The sequence below is a fragment of the Ictidomys tridecemlineatus genome, chromosome 11 (assembly GCF_052094955.1).
Source record: "Ictidomys tridecemlineatus isolate mIctTri1 chromosome 11, mIctTri1.hap1, whole genome shotgun sequence".
NCBI lineage: Eukaryota > Metazoa > Chordata > Mammalia > Rodentia > Sciuridae > Ictidomys > Ictidomys tridecemlineatus.
Window position 1 is genome coordinate 47,147,858 of NC_135487.1, and position 16,173 is coordinate 47,164,030.

Consider the following 16,173-nt stretch of genomic DNA (forward strand, 5'->3'; position numbering starts at 1 on the left):
AAAAATCCAGCCCTTCAAATGGAGAAAATGAGATGCATTCTGGAAATTCCTCAGTCATACTTCTCCAAAAAACAGAAGTCTTTACCCTGATGGAATAAAACTTCATTTTAGTAATCATTGGGTACTGGAATGGCATAAAAGTCACCAGGGTACTGTCCATGTCCTTCATTCTCATGAGATAGTACAGTCCTTCCTCGTGTTTTATCTTTGCAGTTCACTGTTTTTGCTCTAGTGTCTGGATCAATATCTGGGCTACTTAGCTGTGCAGTAAATACTGTTTGAATGAACAAATCCAAGTTGAAGATGAGAAAATGTGCAAAAAAAAATAAAATAAAATAAAAAATAAAAAAAAGTAGTCCAAGCTTTTTCAAAAGGATTATGAGCCCTGATTTTTAAAAAACCCTTTCTGGGGATCCAGCAGGGACTGAATCAATGTCTAGGTACACTGCAGATGGCCAACCCCAGCCACCACCCGTGGAGATAGGAAACATGTGGGTTTACTGCTTCCAGGTGGAGGCAGGAGCTGGAGCCAGCCACCAGTTCCTCAAAGCACAAAGGCACAGGATGGGCAGCAGCAACTTAAGGAACAATAAAAAATGAACGCAGACACTTGGAACGACACAGACCCCAGACTTTGTTCCACCTCCAGTGACTCACCCAACTAAACAAGAGCCTAAAGAGAGTTCTAGAACTATGCACACTTGCCCAATTGCTTCCTCCCTTGGCCTTCTTTCAACCTGAGAGGCCATGTCCAAGAGAAAGGTGGTTTGGATTGCTTGTAAACACGCATGTGTTTGTTCTTTCAGCTCCACGAAGCGCCTGAAGTCTGTGGAGGATGAAATGGACAGTCCTGGTGAGGAGCCGTTCTACACAGGCCAAGGACGCTCCCCAGGCAGCGGCAGCCAGTCCAGTGGGTGGCATGAAGTGGAGCCAGGTAAGCAGGTGGGGAGGCAGGGTTTCCCATGCCGTGTGTGAGAGAGAAGAGAAGATGCTGGGTGGTATACTTGTATAACATGAGCATGTGCTTGCATCATGATCCGAGGCACCGGATCAGCAGCCGCTCCGCTGATGTGGGAATGGTGCGTGCTTTTCTATGTACACGTCTTCAGCCACACTATGATCTAGCATTCCATTGGCTTTTGTTTTTGTATTTTTTAGGAGGTGGTGGTTGTTGTCCATTTGTTTTGAGAAGGCATTAAAACTCCTGGGCTCAAAGGAGTCCTCCTGCCTCCTTCTCCCAAGAAGCTGGGAATACAGTGATTTTGTTTTATACTTACATGCCTCTTGGTTAATTTTTTAAATTTATTTTTTTAGTAATCGTGATAAAAGCTATCTACTTTTCAATCAGGTTGGGAACACTAGGGAGGAGAGGAATGAGTTTTTCGGGCTGCCGTTTACATTTGGAGTTCTAAAATAAGGGTACTTTGTTATGTTTTTTTCTATTACTGGATATCATTGTGAACATTTTTTTAATGCAACAGCTATCTTTATGTCCATCTGTACTAACCGAGGCAGATGACTGCTGGTTCAGCCTCCTGGGGTTGTCTAGTCTTAGCTCTGGAGTCTTGAGAGTAATATGAATGATTCTAACAGCATAAGCTTTTTGAAACCTTAATCAATGTCTGACCTTGATGTGCGTGAGGAGAGATTTTCTCCAGTGCCTTTCAAGCCACCACGACAGTCAAATGGGTATGCAGGAGAGACTCAGGGATTTAGAATCAGCTAAAGTGTAATTCTGACTTCAGCTCCTGCTGGCTATGTGATTGTGGGCAACTAACCTAACCTTTCTGAGCCCGTGTCTCCATTTGTATAAACTGACAGTAATAATAGCTGTTTCAGTGCTCTTGAGGATTAGGTAAGGTAATATGCATAATCCATCCAAGAATTATACCCAGTGCAAAGTAAGTATGGAAAAAACTTCTCTGACCATCCTTCCTCACTCCTGTCTCAGAGCAATTCCCTGCAAGAGCAGACAAGCACCAAGAAAATCCTTTGAACTAACCCCTTCATCTTCAAATCCTACTTCTCTCCTCTCCTCCCCAACATTCTTTCAAAAGACAACCCTCAGAGGGTCTGACTATAAAGGAGTACCAGAAAGGAGATTTGGGGGATGATGGAGCTCTTCTGCACTGTGATTGTGGTAGTAGTTACAGTCATCTGCACAAGTTTTAACATTCACAGGAGTGCATCCTTCCTTCCACAAGTTAGTTTTTGTGCATGATTAAAAACAAATTTAAGAACCTCAGGCCCTACTGCTCAGAGTCTTTTATCTTGCTGCCTTTATGAAACTGCCCACATTTCTCTCTGCCTCGCTTCCCATATAACCCTCCCACTGAGCGCATTCCCTCGTTCAGCAGTGTTCCCTGGATCTTCCTGTACGGTGCACCATGCCAGGTTCTGGGAACTCCAGGATACACGGGGAGGCTGTGGCTCCTGCTTTCAGGGACTTTGTGATCAAGGGTGGGAAACAGGCACATGAACAGACCATTACCCAGTGGTTCAGGACATGCAGGGATATGATGTTAGCCTCCAGTGCCTTCTTTCTCTAATTAATACCAGCATAGCACTCACAGTGTGGTGGTTCCTCGATGCAGGTCACACCTCTGCTTTTCTCCGCACTTCCAGTCACGTCAGTTGCCTAAAGTGACTAAGAAATAAAGCCAGCCTACATGAGAACAAAACGCTGACGGCTCGTTGCCATTACCTGCATCGTCAGCATGACCTCAGCACAGTGCCAATGAAAAGTTTATGTGCTATTAAAAAATTAAAAGATGTAAAACTTCTTTGAACTCTTTTTAAGAGGCTAATTAGTCCTAGCCAATTTACCTGCTTCAGTGAAAATCGGAATCAAGTATATAGGTTTGTCCATTTGTGGTTGAGTGTTGCACCCGTGCACTTCGTGCCCACTGATGCCACATTATGTGTTGATGTGCTCACAGCTCCTCACCTGGGGCTGTTCTCTCTGCCCCTACCCAGAATGCTATGGGTGGGGGGGTTCAAGGCCATGAGGGTCGGTTCACTGGAGAGTACTTTGACCCAGTGACTCTTTTATTTAGAATAATTCCTATTTCTATCTGCACGTTATGATTCAAAAATAGGATCATACATTTTAATCTCAATACCTATATATTTTGTAGTCATTAATTCAAGTTTAATGGCAGAATCCTCTTAAAGTGGAATATAATTATATATTTCATCCCCTCTTCTTCCTCCTCTTCTTGTTCTTCTTCTAGAACCCCCCGCCACCCTGCCCCCAATTATATTCCTGGGCTGACTGTCCATTGTATGTCTTCATTTCATTAAAGAAAAATGCAATTCATGGTATATGTTTGTGGGGGCTGGGGCGGGGGGACATGGATAAATTTACATTTGGCCATATTCAGCATAAAAAGTCATAATTGAAACAGGGCCTGAGGGGACATTAAAACTCAACTGAAGGATGTTGCACATGTTCATGGTGACTTTGGTGTCATTAACTCACACCAGCCATTTTAAATGGATAATTTATGCTGCCAGATGGTCCTTTTTGGGGGATTTTCCATCAAGCCCAATCCCCTTTTTGGCACAGAGAACACCTTTATGTTGTTCCCACACTGATCTGGGCCTGCATAGCTTTCCCCCAGGGGTACAGTTAATTGAGTAGGAGGCTTTTAGTGGTTCACTCATGTAAATTACATTCAGAAATATGTTGAGAATTATGTATATGTGAATGCACTGGCAGCCTCTTGGTTTGCCTACTTTGGGATAATTCTCTCAAGTACAAAGGAAACTTTGTCCATACTTCAGATGCAACACAGGAAGCACAGCCTGTGCTCACACCCCTCAAAGTTCTGCATCTGGGTACCTGCCCTCCACCACCTTTCCAGGACTCCTGGGCCAACAGAGGGCCGAAGGTTGCCAGAGGAGACACTTTTCCTTGAGTAACAGGAAGACTTTGGAAAGTAAAACAAACCAGACATGCAGTAAATTACATGGGCTGTTTCAAACGTCTGTTGTAGTATCCTGTTCCCCATTAGTTTATCTCAGCACTTTTAGTGCACAGCTCTTATTATCTAGGAAGAAGGGCACAGGAGATTAAAGATGATGTTAGTTTGAAAACATCAGACAACCTCGGGCTGACTTTTGCTTCTCTTACAATGCTGCGTTTGTTCCCTCCACTTAGTTTCATTTCCCAGTTATCTCCAAGCTGGGTTAGATTCGAAAGCTTTGAAGCTAATCATGCACTGATGAAATGAGTCCTATGAAATTCTATCAAGCAAAAATGCATATACCATCAACTCTTGTTTATCTGTACAAATGAAAACTTGCTAAGAAACCGATAATGCAAGTAAATAGGAAGGAAGCCAATAAGCAGGAGCCTGTATTAAGTCAGACACTATGTGTGATGCTTTCATATATCTGGTAAAAATCTAGTGACAGTTGAGTACCTACTGTGTACCAGTTTTCCTTTCAGTAACCTCCTTTAAAATATGCAAGATTTAATGATTCTGCCACTCTGTAGGTGAAAACTGTGAATCATGAAAGGTTAAGTGTCTTACCCAAACCCACACAGATAGTCAACCTGTGGATCCAAAAGCCATATTTCAAACCAAATCTGACCTCAGAGTGTAAATTTTGTCTTCTATACTCAATAATCTCATTTACCATAAATGTTTATGCTTGCATGTTAAAGTCTCCTATCCTGGACTTGTACTTAAGTTAAAAACATATTTTTTTTAAAAGCAAACAATAAATAACTCATCAGAAAGAGCTGCAAATTCCCAGTTTTTTTCCATTTTTCTTATCCCAAACCTTATCATACAACCCCAGCCCGGGAAGGGATATGCACTACTGAATGCACATAGAACACTATGTATAAGCAACTGTTAACAAAGTGAAATATCTACCATTTTCACCTATGATATCAAATGTTTATTGGCATTCAGGTTTTTGTTCAAATAATGCCTCATCATGGAGGTTCTTAGCAATCTAAAATATCTACTGATTCTTCCTCCCTCATCTCATAATCCATACACTGCTTTCCTTTCTTCACACTTCTCTCTACTGTCTAATATTGTTTAGAATATATGATTTATAAGAGTAGCACTTAGTCTGTCTTTTCCACTACTGTATCACTACTATTCATAACACTATGTAACACATAATAGGTTCTCAACAAATACTAATTGATTAAATGAATGAAGTCATGAGGCAGAGAATTTGGGGTGCTCTTAATAACTTTAAAAGCAGAATTTGCTACCAGTAATCCTTTCTGAGTCAATATTTACTATATTTTTGATCTGCAGGCTTTCAGGTGAAGCCAGTTATTAGCAAGTAGAAAGTAAAATGATGTCTCAGGCTTAGCCAAGGACCTGTTGACCTGTAGTAGTATATCAAACTGTGTTAATGTATTACTGTATTTCCTTAAAGGGTGTTCCCTTAAATGAATCAGACTTTTTAAAATAATAATAAGTTATTACAACATAGAATAATAGTTAGTAGTGACTGGGAAGAATAGGGGGAGGGCAGCATGGAGGAGAGATTGGCCAGAGGGTACAAAATCAAGTTAGAGAATAGAAATATGTGCTATTGCACAGAAGAGTGACAGGAGTTAAAAATATTATATTGTGCATTTCAAAATAACTGTAAGGGAGGATTTTGAATGTTCTTATCACAAAGAAATTATAACTATAATAGATATGCTAAATACCCTAATTTGGGCATTACACAATGTGTGTGTGTGTGTGTGTGTGTGTGTATATATATATATATATATATATCAAAATACACTTTATTTCATAAATATGTACAATTATTTGTCAGTAAAAATATAACTGTTTTTAGGATAATTTTAATGATAATTTTTATGATGAACTATGTCAGGAATCTTTTTAAAAAATATATTTATTTTTTAGTTATAGTTGAATACGTATATTTATTTTATTTTTATGTGGTGCTGAGGATCGAACCCAGTGCCTCATGTGAACTAGGCGAACACTCTACCTTTGAGCCATAACCCCAGCCCCCTATGTCAAGAATCTTAAGAGTAAACTTTGTGTGGAACACTTTTTTTGTAGTTTAGATCACCTCTCTGATTTACTTATGTCAAAGATTTTCAAGAAACTGCTCACATTTTCTCTTACACACGTGTAAAGAACACCTGTATAAGACATTTTAGACCCATGTCACTCAGGGTCACCTGAGGACCTGCACCTGAGAACCACACGGAGTTGCTCAGAATTGCAGAATCTTAGACCCCACCTGGACTGCAGAATCTCAACAAGAGCTGTAGGCGATGCTTCTGCACACTCAGGTATGGAAAGTACTGACAGAAGCTGCCCACGGTAGCTTCCAGGTGGGTTCTCTGGAAGCCACTGAACATTAAACACCATGCTCCTGACCTTCTTCCCAAGATTGAGTGGGAGTGTCTTTAAAGCTCTTCTAGAAAAATTGAGATCTGACCTATCTTCCTGCAGATTAGAGAAGATCGTACACAAGTGAAAAATTCTCTCATCTCTCTCATATTCCCCCAGTTTCAGTGCCTCTGCATGAAGAAGAATGGATAGTCACCTAATCATTATAATTCAAATCAAGCCAAGTCATTGAATCTTTAGTAAGTGCCAACTGTGTGCACATCCTAAAGTGGATACAAAGATGACTCTGTCAAGGGCACGTCTCCAAGGGCAAACCTCTGACTGTCTTCAAGTGTTAAGTCATTACTCACCAACATTACCCACTGTTGTTTTTGTCCTGTTTCTTTCACAAAGTTAGGAAAATCAAATGGTGTAGTGAAAGCCAAACTTCTTTGTAAAGTTAACATCTTCTGATCATGTGAACCATCCTCAGCGGGATTACTGGGGATACAGAGCTCACCCAGCTGACAGTAGTGGGAAGCAGACAAGGTTAAGTAGTGTTAAATCTGGCTGGAGAGTTGGGGACAGTTTCCTAAAAAGATGGCAGTTAAACTGGGTTTTGATTGTAACCCAACTGAGAAATGCTCACATGCTTGAACATAAGATTTGATATCCCAACCTTTTAATTGTTATGTATAAATTTGAATTTTCTTCATATATATTTCTTCCTTGGTTGCAAGGTAGCTCCTTGACTGTCCTGTGAACCTTCCTCAGGTTCTTCATGTACCTGAAATTGAAGGCTTCTCCCAAGGGTCCAGTGGGCTTCCCGGGTTATCAGGTGGCCCCACTTCCAGACTTGAGACTCCATCTGAATTAGGCACAAACATGTGTGTCAGTTGCAGCAGGTCTGAAATATAGCTAATTTTTTATTGTTTTTTAAAATAAAGACATGAAATGATAGCACTTTAGAGTGAAATTTAGTACTGTGTTTGAATGCAGGAGTAAGAGGCTACTTAAATTTTCTCCTGCACAAAAATATTCAAAATTCTAATGTATTAAATTATAATTAATATGCATAGTCTGACTATACTGTTTTATAATTATACTGGTATAATTATATTGGTATTATCAAACTATTAACAGAGTTTCATTAACCAAAATGTTGGAAATTTCAGAAGTTCAATGAACATTTTAAAGTCAAATTTGATAAGTATAAATAAATAGTAAAATTTAGTTGTAGTCTTTTTTTAATCTTTATTTTTATTTATTTACTTACTTATTTTTGTGTGGTGCTGAGGATCAAACCCAGGTCTTCATGCATATGAGGCAAGCGCTCTACCACTGAGTTACAACCCCAGTTCTGGTTGTAGTTAATTTTTTTAAAAAATATTTTCAGGGATAAACTTCTTTTCAGAGATAAAATTTTTTTCAAAGAGTAAGTTGTTCTCATTTTTGAAGTCAAAATGAAGTACTTTAATAGTATGCCCTCTGTTCCTACCATAATTATTAAGTAAAGAAATACATTTTTAAAAAAATTGCTTAAAGGCAGGCACCTGTAGACGAGTAAACATCTGGTCAACCAGTAGCTCAGGGCATTTGCAGGTAGGATTCAATGTCTCAACCACTAGGATCACAGCTGAATTTTGCAGACTTGTGTTAGTTCATTATAATTTAAAAAAAAATCAAATATCAGGTTTCCTTGGATTCACAACTCTGCCAGTCTGAATTTGACTGCCACCGTCATCCATCAGTTGTGAGAGTTGAGGAAGTTGACCAACATGGACTTCTGGCTGAGACACACAGGAGGCCCATTATCAGTGCCAATAAAAAGGCAGCAGCCTGGTAGCCGTAGTACATTGATCATGGACACTCTGCTGCGCTAGCATATATTAGGGAAAATGATTAAATCTCCCACAATCTCCTGCCGTAATGGGAATGGTCACTGTTACAGAACATTGCCATAAGATCAATGTCTTGGCTTTTCTTCTGCATTTATGGAGCAGTGGGAAAGCATCTCTCTGTGACAATATTCTTTTCCATTATGTCTTTAGTATTGGCACCTGCTCATTAGAGACTGGTGTGCCAGGGAGCATTGGTTCAGTAACAAGGGACCTGTTTGTTAATGACCCTTCTTTATGAGAGAAATTTCACCTAAAAAGGGGGTTACAACAGTAAATTTATATTACAAAATGAGTACTCTAACCACTCTTCAAAAATGGCCCCATTTTTTTTTTATCAAATCTATTTTTTTAACACTAGAACTGGGCTTAAAACAGCCTCTTGTAATTAGAGTCTAAAGCATAACCTGTTAGAAGAAAAGAACTATTTTCATATACACATGTGCTTTTATGTTGTGTGTGTCCTATTCACATATCTGATAAAAGCAGGATCAACAAAATTTTTGTTTTTATTCCCAAAGCCTATTAACAGTACCTGGCAACATGGTAGCCATTCAATCAATATTTGTTGAATAAATAAATAAATAATAAGATGGAAACCACACATGTCTTATCTTGTCCTTTGAATGTGATGAAGCTCTCAGAAAGCAGAGAGCTGCATGCATTTGCTGAGGGAATGAGTGTAGCTGTACTTGCATCAGAGAACCCAGATGCACAATTTTGCAAATGGGGAGACTCCCAGGAAAACAAATGCTGCCTTTCAGCTGGTCTTGTATAAATAAATAAATTACCCAAATCTCCAAATTTTTAATTTCATGTTTGAAATTGGGGCTGTGTAAATATTCTAGAATGGAAGGAAGAAAGAGATAAAGCTTAGATGTTAGGTTTACATGTGAAATCTTCCTCCTGCCCTGCTCCTGTCCCCATCCTCAGCAGCAGCCCAGTGGCTGAGGTAGCAAAGTGCTGGCTCATGGTACGGCTGGGAGGCAGCTATGGTAGGGAGGAGCTTGAAAGCAAATTTCATTTCAATCACAATAATCTCTGAGGGCTTGCTGGAGAGGAGATAATAAGAGGAAAAGAGAATTATTCTAAAGAGAAAAGAGTACAAATTAAGGGGAAAAAATCTATAATTCTCATATCTTACCATGAGCAACCCAGCGATTTTTAGCAAATTAGTCTGAATTTTTGCTTCCTCATATGTAAACATTGAGGATAACAAAACAGCACTGCCTTCTAACACTTAGCTTTGAAAAGATGAAAAGAGATGATGGTAAAAATAAGAACTACCACTTATTGAATACTAGCAGTGTGCAAAGTACTCTGCATGCCATTATATGTGGGGTATTTTTACTCTATGTAAAGTCTGTACTTAATAAACCATAACACTTTAAAGAAATATTATGCATACATATACATTTATTACATATGTAAATACTTTGAAAACTCTAAAGTACTATATGAATTAATATCCTATAAAATTTAACTGAAAGCCTATCGTATAGAGATGCATCTATTATACACCAAGCCCTGTGCAAGGTGATAACAGGAAATGTAAAAATAACCCAAATGGTGCTTGCCCTCAAAGAGCTTACAGCCCTGTGAAGGCAGGAGGGTAGCTGGACAGACAAGCGCCAGGATGTTGGCGCAACATGTAGAATGTCAGGTGCATCATCAAGCTGGCAGTTTATCCACTGACCTCCCCACAGTCCTCTTCTGCGTATGTCGAGAAGAGCTGGAGCTTCAGGGCAGCGAGAGCTTGCCCCTGTACCCACCTCTTCTCCCTGTCAGCCTATTCTTTCCTGACCCCTAGGAAGCATGTGTGAGGCTGCCATGCCAGGAAATCCCTGGGAAGGTCCAAGACAGTGCCACCCTCCTCCAGCAAACAGGCTGTATTCTGACCCCTGGATCCAAACACTCCCTGCCTAAAACAGTTTTCTGACTTGTGGGTGATGGAATTGGGCAGAATTGAAGCAAATATTTACTTAAAGAAAACAAAATTATTCTGAATGAAGATCAGGTTTACCAAAGGGTAAAATAAGCAGAAAATAGAGTTGGAAGAAGAGAAATTAAAGATAAAAAAATAGATGGAAGGCCAGGTACAATGGCACATACCTGTAATCCCAGTATCTCAGGATGCTGAGACAGAAGGATCACAAATTCAAAGCCAGCCTCAGCAATTTAGAGAGGCCCTATGAAACTCAGTGAGACCCTATCTCTAAATAAAATATTAAAAAGGGCTGTGAATATGGCTCAGTGGTTAAGCATCCCTGGGTTCAATCCCTGGTACCAAAAAAAAAAACAAAAGAAAGAAAAAAGATAGATATCCAACTTATCTAAGTGTACTGTGATCTTTTCCTCTAAAAAATATTTGTGGAACCCAAACAGATAGTAGTTTTAACCTCTGATATAAAGAGATAAAAGTATTCCTTTAAGCAGTGGTCTTACGTTGTCGATTCTCTTCTATGAATGCAATGTAGATATTTCCTAGATTCAAGTCACACCACAACTTAATATTAAGATATATGTGCCTGTATTTTGTTACTAGAATGCTGCTAAATTTTAAAAATATATGTGTTTTTTTTAAGTGTAGTAATAACCAATGTTGGTTGAGCACATACTACAGACCATATGTTGTTCTAAACTATGTATATATGCATATTTTATATACACATATAATAAATACACAATCATGTGGTAGGTTCATAAGTATGTTTGCGTACATGTATGTATTCATTTAATTCATGTAAAAATTGATACCCTAATAATAATATTTGCAGGCTTATTTCCCCCATATATTTTCATATTTTTCCTATATGCTGATGACTCTATAAATGTTAAAGAATCAAGTGTAACACATCAGTTTATGTGGGACTAAAGTTTTTTTTGGCCATAGATGTTTTCAGTAAGGGAGTTCTTTATGCTCCAGAGTAAGGGGCTTTACATGGGGAATGAGAGGAAAAAAGAAAGAAGCCGTTGGTCCAGGCTGATGCCTGCAGTCCATAGCTGTTCTGCCTGGCCTGTGAGCAGGTTCTGGTGGAGCCTTGCAAGTCCCAATTGCTTTCCTGCTCAGCAGAGGATTATGACAAGGCCTATTTATTCAACACTATCTAACCATGGATTTTTAGGTACATCATATGCTCATCAGTTAATCAAAGACATGGCACCCATTTCAAGAGGATGGGTGAATTACATCCTAGAAGATTACGAGAAATGCTCGCACTGATGTAATAAATCAGGGACTATTTCCTGGTGGATTCCTTAACAGCACACTAAGTGCCAAAAGAGAGCTGGTTCTCTCCAGCACTGAATCACAAAATATGTCTCTCAAATGGGAGAAAACTTCAAAAATGAAAAAGTTACTTTATTTTGAAATGTCTCTTAAACTTAATGAAAAATTAAAATGATGAAACCCACTAAATATACAGTCTTTTGGCTTCTCTTCAAAATAAAAGTATTACTGACCCAAATTTCTTATTAATCAATTAGCAGCTTCTCTGAAGCCTTTGGATTTTTAAATGCAGAATACTGTGGCTCTTGATTCTCTGGTCTGTTGGGAGTGAGAGACTGTGCTCGTGGTCTAGCACCTCCAGCCCCTTTTGGAGATGGTTAACACAGCTATGGACCCTTCAGGATGTAATTAAATGCTCCAAGCTTCCACCTTTTAATGGGGGCCCAGCATCATTATTATTATTTGAACAAATATTCCCATCTCTAGAGTTCTTCCACTTTGTGCAGGAGGAAACACACATATTCTTGACATTCCCATTTGACTGGCTGGAAGTGCTCTCAAGTCCTAAGAAATTCCAGGGATGGCAGCTTAGTGTCCACTTCAGAAGTATCCTCTGTAGTCGGCTTATTATGCTACGTTAGCTAGTCCAATATGGAAATTGCTTCACAATGATTAGCTTCCCAGATTAGTGAGTATTGGGGCACCCTGATGATATGTCACTTAAATGCCCAGCAGAATTTGCCATCTGCCTTTCAGCCGTGGCATGAACCCAGGTGAAGGGAGGGTTTATCTGAGTGGCTGTGCAGGATCTCTCACGTTTGGACACTTTTTAGGAATTTATATAAGCAGCACTTATATGTTCTGATGTCAATACATGTGTAAGGATTAAAAGTAGTAAAGGATGCTTAGGAATGCCTTTCAGGGCCAGTTATTCTTTGATATTTATCACTTCATGATGGCGACACCTGCTTCTAATTTTGAGTTCTTTCTTCCAGTGGGTGATTTTTTTTCCCCCTTCAGAAATTGTATCCTCAAAAGACTTAACTAGTAATTTTTCTCCTTTTGATGTGCTTGATATTTTTATGAGTTTGTCCATCAGTGCTGAAGCCTTAACAGGCCTTTAAATTAAAAGAAAAGAAATCTTTGTAACACATAGCCCTTATATTGGGTCATATAAGTTTTTGTACTAGCCACACATTTGGAGACTTTGGGAGAAACATAATGTATCATAAATGTCATTATCTGCGACTCGGACCACTTGAGAGTTGACTAAAAGCAGGGACATAATCAACTCTCCACTGTGGGAGTAGTCTAGTAAATAACTTCAATCCAATACCCATGTTGGGTTGTCTTTCACATTCAAAGACAGTGTTGGTAGCAATTGCCATTTGTGAGCTAGTGAGTGAAGGGGGAAAAAAATAAAGAGGAACCTAATTTTTCCCTTTGGACACATGGAAACAGTCCTTTGATTTGGAGGCAGCCACCTGGTTGCAGGGCCAATCATGGTTTGCTTTCTTGTTTTTATCTTTTATGAAGACCTTTTCCTCGCAGGTGCTAAATAAAGTTCATCACATGAGTAGAAAAAGCTGTGAAAGATGGTATGTAGCTAGTAAGCCATTCTGATTGGCCTGTATGGAGTTGTCTGTTTAAAATTGGATCCTTGTGTTGGGTTCCAAAAGGGAAAAAAAAAAGGTGTGAATTTGAAAAAGAAGTGTTAAAGCATGACTCCAGAGAAAATGTCGGCCATGAGCAGTTTTTAGTTTGAGGGAGAACCAAACTTTAAAATTTGGACAAGTAAGACAAGGAGAAAAATGGATGAATCATTAGCTCCAAATTTCACCAAACTTGAAAAAGACCCACAACAGAGTCATGGATAGAATGGAACTAATTCATTTGTTTAATTGATAAAGAAGACTCTGCCAAGCATCTACCCTTAGTGTCAGATAAGTAATTTTTAATAAAATATTTCCAAGATATGAAGACAGTTAGGAAAACAGCATGATTTTTAATAATTGCACTCATAAGTAAATGGATCTATCATTATGTTGTCACAAAGAATGACAGTGAGCAGAAATATCCTGCTCATCCCTCTCAGATAAGTATTTAACATAATTACACACCATCTCTTCTGTTGAACGAAGCATTAATCATTAGAAGTACAACTTTACACAGAATACTCTTTTCTGATATGTCATTGTTATTAAAAAAAAGCAAACTATTTTGTCAGACACTGTTTTGGACAATGACATATAACTATTTATATGATTTATAGCAGCATGATTATTTCCCTTTTATTGCTTTCAGTTTAGTTTAATAATGTTTAATATTAGTATAGTTCTTTTGTATCCATGATTCTGTATTTGAGGCAGGTTGTTCATATCATTTTGCAAAATATCAGGGTAATGTACTTACTTGAACTGGAAGTACTTTTAAGCTTGGAAATAACCTTTGGGTTCATCTATCTAAAACGAAGGGATAGCTCTAAGAGATTTTACTATAAGGAATGGTCTAGAAGTTTTCTGCATTAAGTAACAGCTTAAGAGAAAACCTCTTCCTAGAAAAACTTTCATGTTCAAATGATGAAATGCGTTGCCCCCTTCCAGCATCCGCGGGGACTGTCTTTTTTAAAAAGCCATTTTCTTTTGCTGTGCAGCTTCTAGCTTGAACTGTGAACTACTGAATAGTTATAAAGTGATAGCAGCTCAGTTCATTGCACAACTCTATCCTCCCTCTTTCCCAGCCACTCAAAGGCCTTTGAAGGCAAAGAATAGGGCTACTGAAGGATGGCAGGCAGATGTTACTAAGTAACAGGTGGAGGTCAAAATCGTTTATTTGTGGGGATGAGCAGAGTGCAGAGATGAAAAATCAAATGCTTTGCCATAATAAGGTTTAGCAAGAAAATGCTGACTACACCAAGCCTAGATTCTAGCTGACAGAACCTTTTCTAGTGTTTATTACTTGATTTCACAGTTCAAGCAATTTGAAGAGGCCTAAAATGATATTCTTTTTCCCTTATGAAATGTTTCAATCAGTTTCACTTTTTTTTTTTTAACTTTAAATAAAGTGTTAGGTGCTTTGCATGTATCCAAGGAACATTGGGACTAATCGAGTTCCAGGGCCAGCATATCCCAAACACAGATCACCATAGACTACTTATCTTTCAAATTAAATTTCACCAGTTGGATTCTCAAAATCCAAGTATTTGATAATGCTTTAAGAGATAGAAAGCAACATATTTAAATAAACACTTAAGTTCACATCATCCAGGATAATGTTACATGCCAAGAAAATATCTACAAAACTCGAGCACTGGATTATCTACTCTTGTTGGAGATGGAGAGGAAAAGACTTCCATTTTTCCCCCTTTTTACAATTCTATATTTGTATGGTACATATGCTTTGCTTTAGGAACCTAAAAAAAAAATGGCTAAACATTGCAAAGATACAAAAGTAAGGTTTGCTTACTGTTGCCCAGTAGGACCAAAAATTGAAAATTATTTGGTGTTACATAGACAAGAGCTCTTCATAGAACTTTGTGCAGTAGTGGAAATGTTCTTTATCTGTACTATCCAATCATGTAGCCACTAGCCACATATGGCTATTGAACACTTGAACCATGGCTGTGCTGAGCAACTGAATTTTTGAAATTATCTAATATTAATTAATTTAAATTTAAGTAGTCACCCACAGCTAGTGGCTCCCCTATTGGTCAATACAGATGTAAACCAAACAAATAAATGTATGATGGAGTTGTTCACTTTTTCAGCTAGATATCTAAGTAGAATGAATGAAATATTATGCTGTTACCTATTTTTGTGTAAAGAAAATTCTGTGAATATGTGTGATTGCTCTTTTGAGCCAAAAATCAATCCTTCCCTTCCTTGTAGGGCCAGTTAGGATGGGAAGGGAAGGGCAGATGTGCTGGGTGGGAAATCGCCAGGCTCTTGGAAATACACAATTTTCTTATTTCAGTTTTGTCACCGGGTTATTTGTTTACCTTGAAGAGAGAGGAAGTCCTCTAAAGAGTCAATTAACTTTATTGTTGGCCTAGAAACTGGATTTTTATGTGACGTTTTCCTCATTTCTATTCTTTATCCTCTCTGGGTTGTAAATTTTCACTTATAAATGAACATTTGGAATATATTAGAGAATTCAGTGTTTCTTTCCTCCTAAATAATCCCATCATTTTACTCCATACTCTCCTTTTTTAAAAGTTGAAGGAATCACTTGTGTCACCAAGCCATTTAGGTTACCTGAACTTCTTTATGATGTGGCAATTCTTTTTGGGCTCCTTGCAACTCTTTTTAAGTGGTTGCATGCAGAGCAAGAAGCATGAACCTCAGAAGCTTTATTAACTTGCATTTTATTCTCTCCATCATAAAAATGATTTTAGAACACTTTTATTCACTGACAAAGGCTAAAAGTCAAAATAGTCTGAATGTTTTACCTTTTTATTGTCAAGTGTGTTAATTATAATAAATGACATTAGAGTGAACGTTAATGGATTTTATCATTAGGACACAAATCTAAGAAAAGTGCTGTGTCTTCAACTTCCTCCCTCTACCTCATAGCATGTGTTTATACCCCCAGGAATACAATGATCCTGTGGCTGGGCGATTACTCTACCCAATCACTGCTTTTATTTAGCAGGAGGGTCAAAGATAAGCTAATCACAAGGGGTAGCTGAAATGGTTCTAGAAAGGTCCTGTTGTTG

The 16,173-nt window shown here is 38.4% G+C and overlaps 1 protein-coding gene across 6 annotated transcripts in view; it reads left to right on the top strand.

Annotated features, from left to right (window-relative positions):
- Window positions 1-16,173, top strand: part of Nfia (nuclear factor I A) — a 561,296-nt gene that overhangs the window by 460,818 nt on the left and 84,305 nt on the right. For all 6 annotated transcript variants that reach the window (XM_021726814.3, XM_040288754.2, XM_040288755.2 and 3 more), the window contains exon 6: window positions 807-934. In XM_021726814.3, the coding sequence (XP_021582489.1) occupies window positions 807-934 (128 nt within the window). The remainder of the gene's footprint in view (window positions 1-806; window positions 935-16,173) is intronic.